The sequence below is a fragment of the Somniosus microcephalus genome, chromosome 9, assembly GCF_052327205.1.
Source record: "Somniosus microcephalus isolate GS21.2 chromosome 9, FLI_Smic_1.0, whole genome shotgun sequence".
Classification (NCBI taxonomy): Eukaryota; Metazoa; Chordata; class Chondrichthyes; order Squaliformes; family Somniosidae; genus Somniosus; species Somniosus microcephalus.
This window is the reverse complement of record NC_140995.1, coordinates 69,133,608-69,154,272: the sequence shown is the minus strand read 5'-3', so window position 1 is coordinate 69,154,272 and position 20,665 is coordinate 69,133,608. Positions and strand designations below refer to the sequence as shown.

General features: G+C 46.1%; 1 protein-coding gene across 1 annotated transcript in view; it reads right to left on the bottom strand.

The window, feature by feature from the left end:
• The window catches only part of heatr5b (HEAT repeat containing 5B), a 243,401-nt gene extending 222,746 nt beyond the window's left edge, over nucleotides 1–20,655 (bottom strand). Inside the window, exons 1-3 of the mRNA XM_085996729.1 lie at nucleotides 20,468–20,655; nucleotides 5,942–6,161; nucleotides 2,862–3,073 (exon numbers count right to left, since the gene is read on the bottom strand). Of these exons, the coding sequence (XP_085852855.1) occupies nucleotides 2,862–3,073; nucleotides 5,942–6,067 (338 nt within the window). The 5' untranslated portion in view covers nucleotides 6,068–6,161; nucleotides 20,468–20,655. The remainder of the gene's footprint in view (nucleotides 1–2,861; nucleotides 3,074–5,941; nucleotides 6,162–20,467) is intronic.
• Nucleotides 20,656–20,665: the final 10 nt, after the last annotated feature.

Sequence of the window (20,665 nt, the reverse complement as noted above, 5' to 3'; positions counted from 1 at the left end):
TAGGCCCAGCTGGAATAGTGTGTCCAATTCTGGGCACCACACTTTAGGAAGGATGTCAAGGACTTGGAGAGGGTGCAGAGGAGATTTACTAGAATAGTACCAGGAATGAAAGACTTTCGTTACGTGGAGAGACTAGAGAAACTAGGGTTGTTCTCCTTAGAGCAGAGACGGTTAAGAGGAGATTTGATAGCGGTGTTCAAAATCATGAAGGGTTTTGATAGAAGTAAACAAGGAGAAATTGCTTCCAGTGGCAGAAGGGTCAGTAACCAGAGGACACAGATTTAAGGTAATTGCCAAAAGAACCAGTGACAACATAAGGGAAAAAAAATTATGCAGCGAGTTACGTTGATCTGGAATGCACTGTCTGAAAGGGTGGTGGAAGCAGATCCAATAGTCTCTTTCAAAAGAGAATTGGATAAATACTTGAAAAGGAATAATTTGCAGGGCTTTTGAGAAAAGAGCAGGGACTAATTGGATAGCTCTTTCAAAGAGCCGGTACAGACACGTTGGGAGAACGGCCTCCTCCTGTATTGTATCATTCTATGATTCTATTCTACGATTCCACGATTTATACATCAGAAAGCATTTGACAACCCCTAGCAAAGTTGAAAGCTCACAAGCTCAGTGGGTAGCACTCTCGCCAGTCAGAAGGTCATGGGTTCAAGCCCCACTCGAGACTTAAGCACATAATCTAGGCTGACACTCCTGCACGGTATCGAGGAAGTGCTGCACTGTCAGAGGCGCCGCCTTTCTGACGAGGTCAGTCTGCCCCACCCCCCCGGGTCGCTCGCTGCTCCAGGTCTCTGCTCCGACCTGAGCTTGAAGGGGGGGAAATTCAAACCTAATCTGTGGAAACAATATTTCAGTGAGCGAGTGGCCAATCTATAGAACAGTGAGGCGATAGAAGCAGTTAGTATTGATTCATTCAAATGCAAATTACATAAATAACATTTTGGGATACAGTACGCAAGTAATTTGAGACATGACATGTGGTCCATGCCTGGGATGAACAGGTGATTTTGGAACTCTGGTTCCCAACGCTTTCCACCACTGAGGTATTCCTCACCTCCTGTCTGGATCTGTTGTAAGAACATAAGAAATAGGAGCAGGAGTAGGCCATTCGGCCCCTTGAGCCTGCTCCACCATTCAATAAGATCATGGCTGATCTGATCTTGGCCTCAACTCCAATTTCTTACCTGCTCCCCGTAACCCTTGATTCCCCGGTTTTTCAAAAATCTGTTTATCTCCGCCTTGAATATATTCAATGACTTAGCCTCCATAGCTCTCTGGGGTAGAGTGTTCCAAAGATTCACGGCCCTCAGAGAAGAAATTCCTCCTCATCTCCGTTTTAAATGGGCGACCCCTTATTCTGAAACTATGCCCCCTAGTTCTAGATTCCCCCATGAGGGGAAACATCCTCCCTGCTTCTACCCTGTCAAGCCCCATCAGAATCTTATGTTTCAATAAGATCACCTCTCATTCTTCTAAACTCCAATGAGTATCGGCCCAACCTGCTCAACCTTTCCTCATAAGACAACCCCTTCAACTCAGGAATCAAACTAGTAAACCTTCTATGAACTGCCTCCGATGCAAGTGTATCCTTCCTTAAGTGAGACGACCAAAACTGTACGCAGTACTCCAGGTGTGGTCTCACCAACACCCTGTACAGTTGTAGCAAGACTTCCCTATTTTTATACTCCATCCCCCTTGCAATAAAGGCCAATATTCCATTTGTCTTCCTAATTACTTGCTGTACCTGCATGTTAACTTTTTGTTTCATGTACGAGGACACCCAGATCCCTCTGTACCGCAGCATTCTGTAGTCTCCATTTAAATAATATTTTGCTTTTTTATTCTTCCTACCAAAGTGGATAACCTCACATTTTCGCACATTATACTCCATCTGCCAAATTTTTGCCCACTCACTTAACCTGTCTATATTCCTTTGCAGACTCTATGTCCTCCTCACAACTTGCTTTCCCACCTATCTTTGTATCATCAGCAAATGTGGCTACAGTACACTAGGTCATCCAAGTCATTAATATAGTTGTAAATAGTTGAGGCCCCAGCACTGATCCCTGTGGCACCCCACTAGTTATAGTTTGCCAACCTGAAAATGACCCATTTATTCCGACTCTCTGTTTTCTGTCAGTTAGCCAATCCTCTATCCAGTCCAATATATTACCCCTAACACCGCGAGCTCTTATCTTGTGCAGTAACCTTTTATGTGGCACCTTATCGAATGCCTTCTGGAAATCCAAATACACATCTACTGGTTCCCCGTTATCCACCCTGCTCGGTACATCCTCAAAAGAACTCTAGTAAATTTGTCAAACACGATTTCCCTTTCATAAAACCATGTTGACTCATTGATAGAGATTGATTACTATGATTAGTCAATAACTCCATTATTGTTGTATCAAGTGACTACCGGGATGGTAGAAGGCAAACTAGATAGACCCTGGTCTTTCTTCGTCGAGCATTTCCTACGTTCCTAAAATAAATTATTTGCCAATTTTTCATTAAAAGAAGAATCTCACCACTCACACGGCTAATGGAAGTTAAACATTTGTCACTGATGGAGGAGGCATATCTTTTATTCATTCTCAGGATGTAGGCGTCATTACTAACTTTCAAATGGGTATTAGATATATACTTGAGTGGGCCTAATTGAATAGCTCTTTCAAAGAGCTGGCACAGGCACGATGGACCAAACGGCCTCCTATTGTGCTGTAAGATTCAATGATTCATACACTCTGCACCATCAGCTCTCGTACTGATCATCGGCACCATTTAAACTAGTCAGGCCAGGTGCACCAGAAGTACTTTTCTCCTCAAATGTTTCCATAACTCTCACTTACAATTTGGTGGGCAGGTAGGCAGATGAGTCATCCTTACTCTTGACGATGTCGTTACATTTGTCCAACGTTTGGAAGACAGTGAAGGTATCCCCAATGCTGTAGAGGGTAGCGAGATTCTTAGCCAGAAGCTTGCGTGTAGGAGGGCCTGGTGAACTGCTTATCAGGTCAGTCAGTTGTTCTACCAATTTCTTTTGCTTTTCTTTCACGTCCACCTTAAGTCACCAAGCAGTGATTAAAAAAAAAGACAAATCAGTTGAGACTGATCCTCAAACACCACTCCTCGATCTAAGTTCTATCGTATTTGCTGACCTGTTCGGTGGTCTATGAAGCTACACTGCTTCATTTTACAACTGCCTGTCACTTCCCATCCTCGTACAGTCACCTGCAGAGTCACCCAATGATCTACCTTGGTTCCCTCCTCTTCCTCACCTACACGCTGCCCTTTGGTGAAATTATGGGGTCAGTTTCCATGTACATGCTCGATGCCCAACTCTGCTTCTCCAGAGCCATGGCCACCTCTGCACTCAGATTGACTGCCTGACATCAAGCCATAGATGAGTCACAACTTCCTCCAGTGGAACACCAGGAGGACTGACTCACTTTTGGCTCCTGCCATTTACTTGGCTTCCTTGCTACCGACTTCATCCTCTCCCTGGATGAAGCAGACCATGCAAAACCTTGGTGTCTTGTTTGACTTCGAGCAGAGTTTCAAACCTCTTATCTCATCCATCGAGACTACTTATTTCCACCTGAGCAATATTGCCCATCTCCACTCCTACTCCAGTCCCTCTGCTGCTCAAACCACGATCCACAGTTTTGTCACTTCTAGACCCTTATTATTCCAAAATGTTATTCTCTCCAGCCTCCAACTCTCCACCCTCCATAAGCTCCAACTTGCCCAAAACTCAGCCACCTGTGTCTGGTCCACTCATCCATCACTCCTGTCCTCTCTGACCTACACTCCTCATGTCTCCCAACATTTTAAATCTCAGCTTCCACTCTCTCACAGCCCTCACCCCACCTTCCACCCATGCACCCCCTCCCAATCCTTTGGTCCTCTGACTCTGACTGCGTACAGTTTTGGTGTCCATACTTAAGAAAGGACATACTTGCTCTCGAGTCAGTACAAAGAAGGTTCACTCGGTTAATCCCGGGGATGAGGGGATGGACATATGAGGAGAGGTTGAGTAGATTGGGACTCTACTCATTGGAGTTCAGAAGAATGAGAGGCGATCTTATTGAAACATATAAGATTGTGAAGGGGTTGGATCGGGTGGATGCGGGGAAGATGTTCCCGATGATGGGTGAAACTAGAACTAGAGGGCATAGTCTTAGAATAAGGGGCTGCTCTTTCAAAACTGAGATGAGGAGGAACTACTTCACTCAGAGGGTGGTAGGTCCACGGAATATGCTGCCCCAAAAAGCTGTAGAAGCTACATCATTACATAAATTTAAAACAGAAATAGACAGTTTCCTAGAAGTAAAGGGAATTAAGGGTTACGGGGAGCGGGCAGGAATTTGGACATGAGTCTAGGTTCGGATCGGTCATGGCCCTGTGGGTAGCGGAGCGGGCCCAGGGGCCGTGTAGCCTGATCCTGCTCCTATTTCGTGTGTCTAATTCTGTTAGATTCAGGAGATGGTTCTGTGATAGTGGATTGGCGGTTAGGATCAGATCAGCCATGATCTTATTGAATGGCAGAGCAGGCTCGAGGGGCCGATTGGCCTACTCCTGCTCCTATTTCTTATGTTCTTATGACCTTTCATGCATCCCCTTCTCCCTTCGCCACCATGGCCCTACTCTCCCTTCAGCTTGAAGGAAAAAAAAGTCTAGAAGTGTGCTCAATTGGAGTTTGAGCTGGTAGAAGGACACATGTTTTTGTTATTGGGGGGAGGGGGGGAGAGAAGGGGGTGTAAAGAAGACAGTAGAGTAACAACTTATCTTTCTGTGTACTTAACGCAGGTTCAGATCCAAGTAGGACTTAAAGGGAAATTAGGGAAGGTGACCAAAAACGCGATCAAAGAGAGAGGTTTTGAGGAGGTGTTTGAAGGTGGGGTGGGAACAAGCAAGGTGGAAGGCTTTGGGGACAGAATTTAGTAGTGTGCGAGATAGCTGATGGCACTGCCATTGATTGGGGGGGGGGGGGGGGGGGGAGAACATGCAGTAGACCAAAGTTGTATGGGGTGGGGGAGGTCAGAGAGGTGGGGAGGAGTGAGGCCGCAGGGAGATTTGTAGACGAGGGCAACCCATCACCTCAGCAGTACTCTTGTGAATCTCTTCCACCAGCTACGGAGAACTGAACAACCCGAGGGGAAATGTAACTGCTCCACAGGTTACGATTTCAGCGTTACATTCTCCAAACAGTCAAAATGTGGAGACTTTAAAATAGAATACTTGTTTACTTGAAATGAAATCAGCAGCATATCAGGATGTGGGCATGGGAACAGAATTCCTTTTGAAGTAAAATGGGAGAATCCCAATTTTTCTCCAGAATTACAACTTGTTAATGAAATAGTACATTTCAAAGGTGCGCATTGCCACAATTTCTTTAAGGTGTTAGTAATTGTGGAGCAGAGCAGACACTACTATTTTCATTAAGAGAGAAAGTTTGAGTCCACAGTGTTAGAATGCTGTTGAATAACTTTGATTTCTTGGATACATCTTGTTGCAAATAAAGACGATTAAAAACTCTCATTTTATGTAATTTATAAGGCAGTTCATTAATGGTTGAAAAATAATTAGTAAGGGGGAAAAATACATAAATTATAACACTACAAACATTTCATTTTCCTAGCACTTGACTTTATATTTTCCTCACAATCTTACATTCCCTTTAAAGTTGTAGAAAGACAAGCTAAGGTGACACATTTAAGAGCATAATCTGCATTAAAAAATGTAATCAATTCTTTAACTAAAAAAAGCTGCTGTAGGGAAAGCTAGATGGGTTGAGCATTTAAAATTCATGTTCGTGTTTCCCGATTAATCAATGTATTACAGCTGCATTTCTAGTTCCAACTGCTCCTTAGCTTGTTCTTTTTGAAACTAGTCTCACAAATTCAGAATGATCCGGGCTTTTACATACCTTATTAGCAGCCACAAGTACTTTGTTCAAGAAACGTAACCATTCAAAGATAAACACAGGCCTCTTTGCCTCAGTTATTTGTGCCAGGGCTTCCTCATTTAACAATAAGCTGTGGGCCAGCTCCATCCCGCTAAATAATTTGGACACGAGCCCACAAACACGCAGAAACAGTCAGACTGACTATTCAGCCTCTAAATGATTCCAGGGTAAGAATTCAGTCCTGTTGTAAAAAAAAATTAAAAATTACAAAATTTAGAATATCACTGTACAGGTGACAAATTGCACAATGACTATCCAGAAAGAACAAGTTAAAACTAAAGCACACAATTCCAAAGAATGACTAGTCTAAAATTCCTTTTAGTCGAGTGTTACTTGTCTGATCATAGCTGCCAGGTTAATAAGGCCATAAAAAATGCAAACAAAGCACTGGGGTTCATTTCTAGAGGGATAGAATTGAAAAGCAGAAGTTGTATTAAACTTGTATCGAACCTTGGTTAAACCACACTTAGAGCGCTGTGTGAGTTCTAGTCTCCATATTATAAAAAGGATATAGAGGCGCTCGAGAAGGTGCAAAAAAGACTCACAAGGATGATAACAGAACTGAGGGGTTATACGTATCAGGAAAGGATGAACAGGCTGGGGCTCTTTTCTCCAGAAAAGACTGAGGGGTGACTAAATGAAGGTTTTTAAAATGATGAAGGGGTTTGATAGGATAGACGTAGAGATGTTTCCACTTGTGAGGGAGTCCAAAACTAGGGGCCATAAATATAAGATAGTCACTAATAAATCCAATAGGGAATTCAGGAGAACTTTATCCAGAGTGGTGCAAATGTGGAACTCGCTACCACAGGGAGGAGTTGAAGCAAATAGTATAGATGCATTTAAAGAGAAGCTAGATAAGTATATGGGGGAGAAAGGAATAGAAGGATATGCTGATGGGGTTAGATGAAGTAGGGTGGGAGGAGACTCCTGTGGAGCATGGAGCAGTTGGCTCGAATGGCCTGTTTCTGTGCTGTACATTCAATGTAATTCCATGGTCTAACAATGCCTACAGTTCAAACAAAAAAAAACACCGACCATTCACAAATGAAGTTCAGCAAATGTAAAAATGCACAACGGAAAAGATAGCTTTACAGAATCCTGACATCTGGGAACAATCCCCAATAACATGGAGATCTTAGAGCTATATTTTCAATCATTCTCTAATTTTACTGAAGACACACATAAATAGGGTAGAGAGAAACTATTTCCTCTGGTGGGGGTGGGGGTCCAGAGCAAAGGGGGAATAACCTTAAAATTAGAGTCAGGCCGTTCAGGGGTGATGTCAGGAAGCACTTCTTCACACAAAGGGTAGTGAAAATCTGAAACTCTCTCCCCAAAAAACTGTTGAGGCTGGGGGTCAATTGAACATTTCAAAACCAAGAGTGACAGATTTTTGTTAGACAAAGGTATTAAAGGTTACAGAACCAAGGTGGGTAAATGGAGTTGCGATATAGATCAGCCACGATCTAACTGAATGGTGGAACAGGCTCAAGGGACTGAAACCCAGATAAATATACAGTATAGAGATACGAACAATGACGGACAGGTAAAGACCATCTGGTCCATCGAGCCTGTCCCAATGAAAAATCATCGACCTGAAATGTTAATTCTGAGAGAGGGAGATATTTCAATCATTTCCTCACACCACTGTATTACTCAACAGGCACTTTGAATAATAACGATCTGCTACGCTGGGTTAGGGAGGAGTAAATAATTGCCTCGGAAGACTCCTGCTCCTCAATATCCAGCTATCTCTGCCGGAAGTAAGCATGTATGAACAGGCCTCTGTTTAAAGAAATTTCATGTAACCTTAGTCATAATTTTGATAAAATTGATGTCCCCTCCTCACTGGCTCCCCAACAAAGAATCAACATTTTCAAAAATAAAATGTGCAGAATTTGCCAGTGGAAGGAGGGAGGGGAAAAAACTGGTCACAAGCAATGTTCCCTTTAAGCTGTGCTGCTGCGCAGCAGGCTCACCAGCTTTTAATGCAAAAACACACATGCACGGATTTTTGAATGGGCCGCGCAGCCCGTTAAAGTGGCTGGGCGTTCCAAAAAAATTTTACAGGGGACATTGGTCACAAGTAGAAAGCACCATCTGCTTGACACTTACCAAGAGTGAAACCGAAATAGCAATATAGACGAAAGGTCACTGAGCTGAAACGTTAACTCAGTTTCTCTCTCCACAGATGCTGTCTGACCTGCTGAGTGTTTCCAGCATTTTCTGTCTTTATTTCAGATTTTCAGCATTTGCAGTATTTTGCTTTTGTAAATATATAAATTAGTTTGCCAAGACCAGGAGGCTTGGATCAGAATTTTTACAAACTGAGAATACAATAGATAGCAAATCTATATATCTATCACTGTAAACCAACCGAAAACAAAATCAGTGATCTTAGATGAAATACTATCTGTTATGTGGTAAGAAATAGAGAATCAGTGGCAGGAAGGTAAGACACATCGCTAAGATGTCAGTGATAAGGCGTTTTTGACACCCTCTGTGTATGCGCGGGGACCGAAGGGGGGGGGGGTGGGGAGAGAGGAGAGGGGACCGAAGTGGGGGGGGGGAAGAGGAGAGGGGACCGAAGGGGGGGAGAGAGGAGAGGGGATCGGGGGGGGGGAGGAGAGGGGATTGGGGGGGGGGAGGAGGGGGGATTTTTTGAGGATGTAACTGGTAAAATAGATAAGGGAGAACCAGTGGATGTGGTGTATTTGGACTTTCAGAAGGCTTTCAATAAGGTCCCGCATAAGAGATTAGCATGTAAAGTTAAGGCACATGGGATTGGGGGCAAGGTATTGACTTGGATAGAGAACTGGTTGGCAGACAGGGAGCAAAGAGTTGGAATAAACGGGTCTTTTTCCGAGTGGCAGGCAGTGACTAGTGGGGTACCGCAGGGATCGGTCCTAGGACCCCAGCCATTCACAATATATATTAATGATCTAGACGAGGGAACTAGATGTAATATCTCCAAGTTTCCAGACGACACAAAGCTGGGTGGGCATGTGTGTTGTGAGGAGGATGCCGAGAAACTCCAGTATGATTTGGACAGGTTAGTTGATTATACTGCATCTGCCATGCATCTGCCCAATGTGGATAAATGCGAGGTTATCCACTGGTGGCAAAAACAGGAAAGCAGATTATTATCTGAACGGCAATAGATTGGGAGAAGGGGAAGTGCAACGAGACCTGGGTGTCCTTGTGCACCAGTCGCTGAAGGTAAGCATGCAGGTGCAGCAGGCGGTTGAGAAGGCAAATGGTATGTTGGCCTCCGTAGCAAGAGGGTTCGAGTACAAGAACAAGGATGTCTTGCTGCAGTTGTACAGGGCCTTGGTGAGACCACACTTTGAGTATTGTGTGCAGTTTTGGTCACCTTATCCGAGGAAGGATGTTCTTGCCATGGAGGGAGTGCAGCGAAGATTCACCAGACCGATACCTGGGATGGCAGGAATGATGTATAAGGAGAGATTGGGTTGATTGGGCTTATACTCGCTGGAGTTTAGAAGAATGAGAGGGGATCTCATTGAAACTTGTAAAATTCTAACAGGGCTAGACAGACTAGATGCAGGAAGGATGTTCGCGATGGCGGGGGAGCCCAGAACCAGGGGTCACAGTCTAATGATAAGGGGTAAGCCATTTAGGAGAGAGATGAGAAAGTATTTCTTCACCCAGAGAGTGGTGAACCTGTGGAATTCTCTACCACAGAAGGCAGTTGAGGCCAATTCATTAAATATATATTCAAGAAGGAGTTGGATATATTTCTTAAGGCTAAAGTGATCAAGGGATATGGGCAGAAGGCAGGGACAGGGTACTGAGTTTAGATGATCAGCCATGATCTCATTGAATGGCGGAGTAGGCTCGAGGGGCCGAATGGCCTACTCCTGCTCCTATCTTCTATATTTCTATGATCGAAAGGGGGGAGAGGAGAGAAGAGAGAGGATTGACCTGGGAGTGGAGTGAGCAGCGACGCCCGACCAGAGCGGACCTGCGTGAGGTACAAACAGCGCGGCAACTTTAAAAGGAGCGAGGCGAGGCGAGGCCCGGCCACAGCGGCTGACCTGGGAGTGGAGTGAGCAGCGACGCCCGACCAGAGCGGACCTGCGTGAGGTACAAGCAGCGCGGCAACTTTAAAAGGAGGGGCGAGGCGAGGCATACCAATTCAACAGCAGGGGAGAGGGGTAAAAAGTAATCAAAGTGTGACGTCACCAGGAAGCAGGTAAGTGATTGGTTGGTGAGTATTTCTCTTTTTTTAAACTTTAACTCTGGTTTATAGTTTCTAAGGTCTCTCTAGTGTAGCAGGGACTGTTGGTAAACCAGTTAACTGTAGTGTAATTAGTGGGATTGATTGATTTAATTTAATTTAATTCAATTAATTAAAGGGTAAGTCATGGCAGGACAGCCGGGCCCCGTGATCTGCTCCTCCTGCAATATGTGGGAACTCAGGGACACTTCCTGTGTCTCTGACAACTACATGTGCAGGAAGTGCATCCAGCTGCAGCTACTGACAGACCACATTGCAGCGCTGGAGCTGCGATTGGATACATACTGGAGCGTTCACGATGCTCAGGGCATCGTGAATAGCACATTTACGGAGTTGGACACACCGCAGGTAGAGGTTGGACAGGAAGAAAGGGAACAGGTGACCAACAGGCAGAGTACTAGGCACAGGCAGGTAGTGCAGGGGTTCCCTGTGGCCATCCCCCTCTCCAACAGATACACCACTTTGAGTACTGTTGGGGGGGATGGCTTATCAGATGAAGGCAGCAGCAGCCAACTTCCTGGCACCAGGGGTGGCTCTGCTGCACAGAATGGGAGGAAAAAGAGGGGTACAGCTATAGTAATAGGGGATTCAATTGTAAGGGGAATAGATAGGCGTTTCTGCGGCCGCAAACGAGACTCCAGGATGGTGTGTTGCCTCCCTGGTGCAAGGGTCAAGGATGTCTCCGAGCGGCTGCAGAACATCTTGGAAGGGGAGGGTGAACAGCCAGTTGTCGTGGTGCATATAGGCACCAACGCTATAGGTAAAAAGCGGGATGAGGTCCTAAAAGCGGAATATAGGGAGTTAAGAGATAAATTAAAAAACAGGACCTCAAAGGTAGTAATCTCAGGATTGCTACCAGTGCCACGTGCTAGTCAGAGTAGAAATAGAAGGATACTTCAGATGAATACGTGGTTAAAGGAATGGTGCCAGGGGGAGGGATTCCAGTTCCTGGGACATTGGAACCGGTTCTGGGGGAGGTGGGACCAGTTCAAACCGGACGGTTTGCACCTGGGCAGGGCTGGAACCAATGTCCTAGGGGGAGTGTTTGCTAGTGCTGTGGGGGAGGGTTTAAACTAAAATGGCAGGGGGTTGGGAACCTGAGCAGGGAGACAGAGGAAAGGGAAACAAGGATAAAAGCAAAAGATAGGAAGGAGAAAAACAAAAGTGGCAGTCAGAGAAATCAACAGTTTAAATCAAACATGGCCACAGTAAATAATAATTCTAATAGGTCTAAGAGCGTTAAAAAAACAAGCCTGAAGGCTTTGTGTCTCAATGCGAGGAGCATTTGTAATAAGGTGGATGAATTGGCTGCGCAAATAGAAGTAAACAAATATGATTTGGTTGGGATTACGGAAACGTGGCTCAAGGAAGGCCAGGACTGGGAACTCAACATCCAGGGGTATTCGATATTCAGGAAAGATAGGCAAAAAGGAAAGGGAGGTGGGGTAGCATTACTGGTTAAAGAAGGGATTAACACAATTGTAATGAAGGATATTAGCTCTGATGAGGTGGAATCTGTATGGGTAGAATTGAGAAATACGAAGGGGAAAAAAACGTTAGTGGGAGTGGTTTATAGACCTCCAAACAGTAAGGCGGAGGTTGGGGATGGCATTAAAAGGGAAATTAAAGAAGCGTGCAATAAGGGCACAGCAGTCATCATAGGTGACTTCAATCTACATATAGATTGGGCCAACCAAATTAGTAACAATACTGTGGAGGGAGGAATTCCTGGAGTGTTTACGGGATGGTTTCCTGGACCAATATGTCGAGGAACCAACCAGAGATCAGGCCATCTTAGACTGGGTATTATGTAATGAGAAAGGATTAATTAGCAATCTTGTTGTACGAGGCCCCTTGGGTCGGAGCGATCATAATATGATCGAATTCTTCATTAAGATGGAGAATGAAGTAGTTGACTCGGAGACTAGGGTCCTCAATTTAAATAAAGGAAACTACGATGGTCTGAGGAGCGAGTTGGGTAGGATTGATTGGGGAATGGCACTCAAAGGGTTGACGGTGGATAGGCAATGGCAAACATTCAAAGACCGAATGGCTGAACTACAGAATTTGTTCATCCCAGTTTGGCATAAAAATAAAACAAAAAAGGTGACCCAACCGTGGCTAACAAGGGAAATTAGGGATAGCATAAGGTCCAAGGAGAGGGCATATAAATTGGCCAGAAAAAGCAATAATCCTGAGGATTGGGAGCAGTTTAGGATTCAACAAAGGAGGACAAAGGGATTAATTAAGAAAGGGAAAATAGAATATGAGAGTAAGCTTTCAGGGAACATAAAAACTGACTGTAAAAGCTTTTATAGATATGTGAAGAGAAAAAGATTGGTGAAGTCAAGCGTAGGTCCCTTGCAGTCAGAATCGGGGGAATTTATAATGGGGAACAAAGAAATGGCAGACCAACTAAATACATATTTTGGTTCTGTCTTCACAAAGGAGGACACAAATAACCTCCCAGAGATGCCGGGGAACATAGGGTCTGATGAAAGGGTGGAACTGAAAGAAATCAGTATTTGTAGGGAAATGGTGTTAGGAAAATTGATGGGACTGAAGGCCGATAAATCCCCAGGGCCTGATAATCTACATCCCAGGGTACTTAAGGAAGTGGCCCTAGAAATAGTAGATGCATTGCTGGTCATCTTCCAGAACTCGATAGACTCTGGAACAGTACCCATGGATTGGCGGGTAGCTAATGTTACCCCACTATTCAAAAAAGGTGGTAGAGAAAAGGCGGGGAATTGTAGACCGGTAAGCTTGACATCGGTAGTGGGGAAAATGCTAGAGTCCATTATAAAAGATGTAATAGCAGAGCACTTGGAAAGCAGTGACTGGATCGGACAAAGCCAACATGGATTTACAAAAGGTAAATCATGCTTGACTAATCTACTGGAATTTTTTGAGGATGTAACTGGTAAAATAGATAAGGGAGAACCAGTGGATGTGGTGTATTTGGACTTTCAGAAGGCTTTCGATAAGGTCCCGCATAAGAGATTAGCGTGCAATATTAAGGCACATGGGATTGGGGGCAAGGTATTGACTTGGATAGAGAACTGGTTGGCGGACAGAAAACAAAGAGTTGGAATAAACGGGTCATTTTCCGAGTGGCAGGCAGTGACTAGTGGGGTACCGCAAGGATCGGTCCTAGGACCCCAGCTGTTCACAATATATATTAATGATCTGGACGAGGGAATTGGATGTAATATCTCCAAATTTGCAGACGACACAAAGCTGGGTGGGAGGGTATGCTGTGAGGAGGACGTCGCGAAACTCCAGTACGATTTGGACAGGTTGGGTGATTGGGCAGAAACATGGCAAATGCACTATAATGTGGATAAATGTGAGGTTATCCACTTTGGTGGCAAAAACAGGAAGGCAGATTATTATTTGAATGGCAATAGATTGGGAGAAGGGGAAGTGCAAAGAGACCTGGGTGTTCTTGTGCACCAGTCGCTGAAGGTAAGCATGCAGGTGCAGCAGACGGTTAAGAAGGCAAATGGTGTGTTGGCCTTCATAGCAAGAGGGGTCGAGTACAAGAACAAGGATGTCTTGCTGCAGTTGTACAGGGCCTTGGTGAGACCACACCTTGAGTATTGTGTGCAGTTTTGGTCGCCTTACCTGAGGAAGGACGTTCTTGCCATGGAAGGAGTGCAGCGAAGATTCACCAGGCTGATACCTGGGGTGGCAGGAATGACGTATGAGGAGAGATTGTGTCGATTGGGCTTATACTCACTGGAGTTTAGAAGATTGAGAGGGGATCTCATCGAAACCTATAAAATTCTGTCAGGCCTGGACAGACTAGATGCAGGAAGGATGTTTCTGATGGCCGGGGAGTCCAGAACCAGGGGTCATAGTCTAAGGATAAGGGGTAAGCCATTTAGGACTGAAATGAGGAGGAATTTCTTCACCTAGAGAGTGGTGAAACTGTGGAATTCTCTGCCAGAGGGCGGTGGAGGCCAGTTCATTAAGTATATTCAAGAAAGAGTTGGATATATTTCTTAAGGCTAAAGGGATCAAGGGATATGGGGAGAAGGCAGGGACAGGGTACTGAATTTGGATGATCAGCCATGATCTCATTGAATGGCGGAGCAGGCTCGAGGGGCCGAATGGCCTACTCCTGCTCCTATCTTCTATGTTTCTATTGAAGGGGGGGCGAGAGGAGAGAAGCTCAGCAACTTGGGGGGTGGAGGAGTTCAGGTACTGGGGGGGGGGGGGGGAAAGAAGGTCAAGAGCTTTTTTGGGGGGGCGGTGGTCAGGAACCCAGGGATTGGGGGTCCTGTGTTGGTCCTACAACATGCATAACATTACATTTGTGTGTTATTTGCTGGACTCGACTGTTCCAATGTTCTCCTGGTCAGCCTCCCATCTTCCACTCTCAATGAACTTGAGCTCATCCAAAACTCTGCTACACGTATCCTAACATGCAGCAAGTCCCATTCATCCATTGCCCTTATGCTCGTTGACCTACATTGGCTCATGGTCCACCAACAACTTTCCCGCTAAGCTACGCAGCTCTCTGGAGGTCCCGCACAGGCCGCTTACCAGCTTTTGAATGGGAGATTTTGCACATGCGCGGTATTTTGAATGGGGCAGCCCTTTAAAGGGACTGCACACCCCCAAAAAATTAGGGGGAAACATTGTCCACCAACACAAAAGCAAAATACTGGATGCCGGAAATCGGAAATAGGAAATAAAAACAGAAAATGACAGAAATATGCAGGAGGTCAGGCAGCATCTGTGGAGAGTGAACTGTCAAGGGAACGGTAGCATAGTGGTAATGTCACTGGGCTAGTAATCCAGAGGCCTGGACTAATGATCCAGATACGTGAGTTCAAATCCAACAACACTCAAGAAGCTCGACACCATTCAGGACAAAGCAGGCACCCCATCCACCACCGGCGTACCGTGGCTGCAGTGTGTACCATCTACAAGATGCACTGCAGCAACTCGCCAAGGCTTCTTCGGCAGCACCTCCCAAACCGGTGACCTCTCCCACCTAAAAGGACAAGGGCAGCAGGCGCATGGGAACACCACCACCTCCAAGTTCCCCTCCAAGTCACACACCATCCTGACTTAGAAGTATATCATCGATCCTTCATCGTCACTGGGTCAAAATCTTGGAACTCCCTACCTAACAGCACTGTGGGAGTACCTTCACCACATGGACTGCAGCGGTTCAAGGCGGCGGCTCACCACCACCTTCTCAAGGGCAAGTAGGGATGGCCAATAAATGCTGGCTTTGCCAGCGACGCCCACATCCCATAAACAAATAAAAAAAGTTAACGTTTCAGTTCTGACGAAAAGTCATCGACCTGAAACATTAACTCTGTTTCTCTCTCCACAGATGCTGCCTGAGCTGCTGAGTATTTCCAGCATTTTCTGTTTTTATTGTCCACCAACACCTTGATTTTAAAATTCTCATCCTCATGTTAAAATCCCTCCATGGCCTCACCCCTTCCGATCTGAACTCAGCAGTGTGAGAACTGTGAGTGCTCCTAACCTCCATGGCCTCACCCCTTCCTATCTGAACTCAGCAGTGTGAGAACTGTGAGTGCTCCTAACCTGGGAGGGTGGCCCTGTCTGTTCCCTGAAAGCAGTATTACATATTCCAGAATACTGTTTGGTGTGTCTTGTCCTCCAAGGGGACCAATCAAAACTTTGGTGTTGCAAATAGACATGAATGTGATATGGTGTCAGCTGTGGCTCAGTTGGTCGCACTCTTGCTTGTGAGTCAGAAGGTTGTGGGTTCAAGTCCCACTCCAGAAACTGGAACACAAAATCTAGGCTGACACTCCCAGTATAGTGCTGAGGGGGCGCTGCATTGTTAGAGGTGCCGTCTTTCCAATGAGATGTTAAACCGAGGCCGTCTGTCCTTTTAGGTGGCTGCAAAAGATCCCACGGCACTACTCGAAGAAGCGTAGGGATGTTCTCCCTGTGTCCCAGCCTATATTTATCTCTCATCCAACACCTAAAAACAGATGATCTAGCCGTTATCATATTGCTGCTTGTGGGGCCTTGTGCGTAAATGGCTGCTGCGTTTCCTACACTACAACAGTGACTACACTTCAAAAGTACTTCATTGACTATAAAGCACTTTGGGACTTCCTGAGGTCATGAAAGGGGCTTTATAACTGCAAGTTCTTTCTTTATATGGGACTCAGGTTTAATATCCCAATTTGAGCAACATTGTATGGGAGATGCAGAGCGGAGACATGGCAGGGATTAAAACCAGACACAAAGACATCACTGAGCCACTGTTGCATTGTCCTGACAGATGATCCAAGGACCACATTGGTGGTCTAAGATGCCAGAGCCCTTTAGCTGAAGTTTGCACATCAGAAGTATATATTTAGCCCAGGGAAAAACTCTGTGGTTACTTACAAGTGATTGTACGTACTAGTTACCTTCCCCTTTGAGTAACTACATGCCCATGGTTTCCTTCCCCTTTAAGCAACACTCGATCAATTTGAAGCGAACTACAGCCAAATAGCTACATACCTACTTGATACTCATTTCTCTATTTAGTGCCTGTTTTAAACACAGAGCACAGAGCAAGCAAGCAATCTGCACAGTATCCAGTATTTGTATTTAAAAAAAATCTTTCCTTAGAAGAATATTTCTGTTCAAGATCTGTGGGGGACAATTTAGAACGGTGTGAATTTGTTCTTTGCGCCTGGCACAAACTAAAAGGCTTTAAGCAGTGCTTTTAGCAACAATGCTCAAATATAATCTGGTACATATGAACAGAGCCCACTGATACTGGGCCGGGAAACAGAATTGCATCAAAAAGTCAAATATCACGTTCAAAACAAGAGCAATCATAGCTGGGTCTGGGAGCTTAATGTGCTGTGGGAAGGAAATTTGCATCCAATTGGTAGTGATGAATTGTGTGCTGAAATGCAGGGAATGGTAAGCGTCCTGGTGTACAGAGGTGGAGAAGCACTGACTGCAAACCCTGCTGGGATCACATTCAGCTCGCTCCAACTCAACTGAATACGACCAGTGGCAAAGTGACAGGTGATGCATTTTGGGAGGACTAACAAGGCAAGGGAATACACAATGAATGGTAGAACCCTAGGAAGGACAGAGGATCAGAGGGACCTTGGTGTGCATGTACATAGATCCCTGAAGGCAGCAGGACAGGTAGATAAGATGGTTAAAAAGGCATATGGGATACTTGCCTTCATTAGCCGAGGCATAGAATATAAGAGCAGGGAGGTTATGATGGAGCTGCACAAAATGCTAGTTAGGCCACAGCTGGAATACTGTGTGCAGTTCTGGTCGCCACACTATAGGAGGGATGTGATTGCATTGGAGAGGGTGCAGAGGAGATTCACCAGGATGTTACCTGGGCTGGAGAGCTTCAGCTATGAAGAAAGACTGGACAGGCTGGGGTTGTTTTCCTTAGAGCAGAGAAGGCTGAGGGGGGACCTGATTGAGGGGTACAAAATTATGAGGGGCATAGATAGGGTAGATAGAAAGGAACTTTTCCCCTCAGTAGAGGGGTCAATAACCAGGGGGCATAGTTTCAAGGTAAGGGGCAGGAGGTTTAGAGGGGATTTGAGAAAAAACTTTTTCACCCAGAGGGTGGTTGGAATCTGGAACTCACTGCCTGAAAGGGTGGTAGAGGCAGGAACCCTCACAGCATTCAAGAAGCATTTAGATGAGCACTTGAAACGCCATAGCATACAAGGCTATGGACCAAGTGCTGGAAAATGGGATTAGAATAGACAGGGCTTGATGGCCGGCGCGGACGTGATGGGCCGAAGGGCCTCTTTCTGTGCTGTATAACTCTATGTATGACCTCTGGGTGGCTTGGAAATATACCGAGAATATGCACAGAGGTCATAAATAAACCAGCATGCCTGCCTGGGCAACAGCGATCATTGTTAGACGCAGTATTGAGTTTACACTGTTCTCAATTGTGCCCCAAATAACTTGAACGAGCATGTTCCTCGAAGCAAAGATTTAAAAAAATACAATTACTGGAAATAAAAAATGCAATAATTACTATAAATCGAGACGGATAGCTTAACTGCAGATTATGATGCAGGAAACAGTTCTGAATTTAGATGAAAGCCCGGCTCTGCGGATTCCTTACTCCACAGAGAATCATGCAGCACAGGCCACCCTTCGGCCCATCGTGCCTCTTTGAAGGAGCTCTCCAATCAGTCCCACTCCCCTGCTCTTTCCCCAGAACCCTGCAAATTTCTCCCCTTCAAGTATTTATCCAATTCCCTATTGAAAGCTAATATTGAATCTGCATTCCAGAACACAACAACTCACTGCGTAAAAAAAATTCTCATCTCTCCTCTGGTTCTTTTACCTTAAATCTGTTTCTTCTGGTTACCGACCCTCCTGCTAGTGGAAACAGTTTCGTCCTTATTTACTCTATCAAAACCATTCATGATTTTGAACAACACTATCAAATCTTCCCTTAACCTTCTCTGCTCCAAGGAGAACATCGCCAGCTTCTCCAGTCTCCCCACATAACTGAAGTCCCTCATCCCTGGTACCATTCTAGTAAATCTCCTCTGCACCCTCTCCAAGACCTTGACATCCTTGCTATATGTGGTGCCCAGAATTGGCCACAATACTCCATCTGGGGCCTAACCAGTGTTCTATAAAGGTTTAGCATAAACATCCTTGCTTTTGTACTCTATGCCTCTATTTAAAAAGCCAAGGATACCATATGTGTTTTAACAGCCTTTTCATATTTTCCTGCCACCTACAAAAGCTCGAACATGTTAGGTAAGGGGATCAAGGGATATGGAACAACTGGAGTTTAGGTACAGATCAGCCATGATCTACCTAACTGAATAGCAGAATAGGCTTGAGGGGCCTCCTCCTGTTCCTATGCCAGGATGGATCAGCACGGAATAAAGGTAATGCCTGCTTCAGCTGCAAGCCTCGAATCTGCGCACAGTCCACTAAAACCTATACCCTGGTCCAATTGTACTTTTGTAGGATCCCACACTCCAAAGCAACTCTGGTCCCAGAATATAGAGCCAAGAACTGAGAGAGATGAAGATGTATGGTCCACCAAGCAACGCTTTGAGGAAGCTTGCTACAAAGATGATGAAAGCAGTGCATTCTTCACACTCTGGTCAAATTAGCAAACTGGTTGCTTTTAGAGTTTGGTGTCCTAGCCAATATTTATTTCTCAGCTAACATCGCTAAAACAGATAATCTGGCCATTATCACATTGCTGTTCGTGAGAGCTTGCTGTGCGCAAATTGGCTGCCACATTTCCTACATTCAGTGACTACACTTCAGAAAAGTACTTCCTTGGCTGTAAAGCGTCCTGAGGTTGTGAAATGCGCTGTATAAATGAAAGTGCTTTCGATATCAGGGGATGGCAGACTTCATACCAAATAATTACAAAGTATTTACAACACAGAAACAGGTCAGCAGTCCCAACAGGTCCATGCCAGTAAATAACTTACAATAACAAGTCTGCAGCACACATATCTTCACAGAACTAAATTCTAAAATATGATGCAGCCGGGTGAACTGACTACAGGTCACGATCAGCTACTCCATGACACCAAACAAAAGCGCAACAACTTTCATTTCTGTCACACAAAATAAAAAAGGAAACAACACTGGAAATCAGGAATAAAAACAAAATTGCTGAAACTACAGTTGGTCAGTCAACAGGTGTAAAGGGAAAAGGCAGGTTACTTCGGGTGTATACCCAGTTCTGCTTGGCTTGAAGGAGCTGCTGGGGGGGGGGGGGGGGCAGTGTGAGGGGGTGGGAGAGGGGGGGGTGGGAGAGGGGGGGGTGGGTGAGGGGGTGCGGGGTGAGGGGGCACAGGGTGAGGGGGTAGGTGAGGGGGCACAGGGTGAGGGGATGCAGGGTGAGGGGGCTGAAGAGGGGGCGCAGGGTGGGTGAGGGGGGCCCCCCCGCAGGGAGGGGGCCCCCCCCCGCAGGGTGGGTGAGGGGGAGGGGGGCCCCCCCCCCGCAGGGTGGGTGAGGTGAGGTGAGGTGAGGTGGGCCCCCCCCCCCGCAGGGTGGGTGAGGGGGGCACGGGGTGAGGGGGTGGGTGAGGGGGCGCGAATAATAATCTTCTCCCCCCTCCCCCTCGAAGATGAAGCGGCCGCAGAGTCTCCGGGCCCAGATTCGGCTCTCCAACCCCGGACAGGCCGGTCTGTGGGACCCACAATCCCAGGCCGGGGCAGGCCGCGTCTCCTCCTGCGGCCCAGCTACTCACCGCTCTCCGGGGACACCACCGCTTCCAACCCGGTGACAGGAGCCGCCGGCCACTCACTCGCTCAGCACTGTCACCACTAGCACTGCCTCGCGTCACCGCCCGAGCATTCCCCTCCACCGCCACCACCAGCACCAGCCAGCGCACCGGTCACGCGCACGCACGGCCCTGCGCCTTTCGCCCGTCCCCCCCTGAGCATGC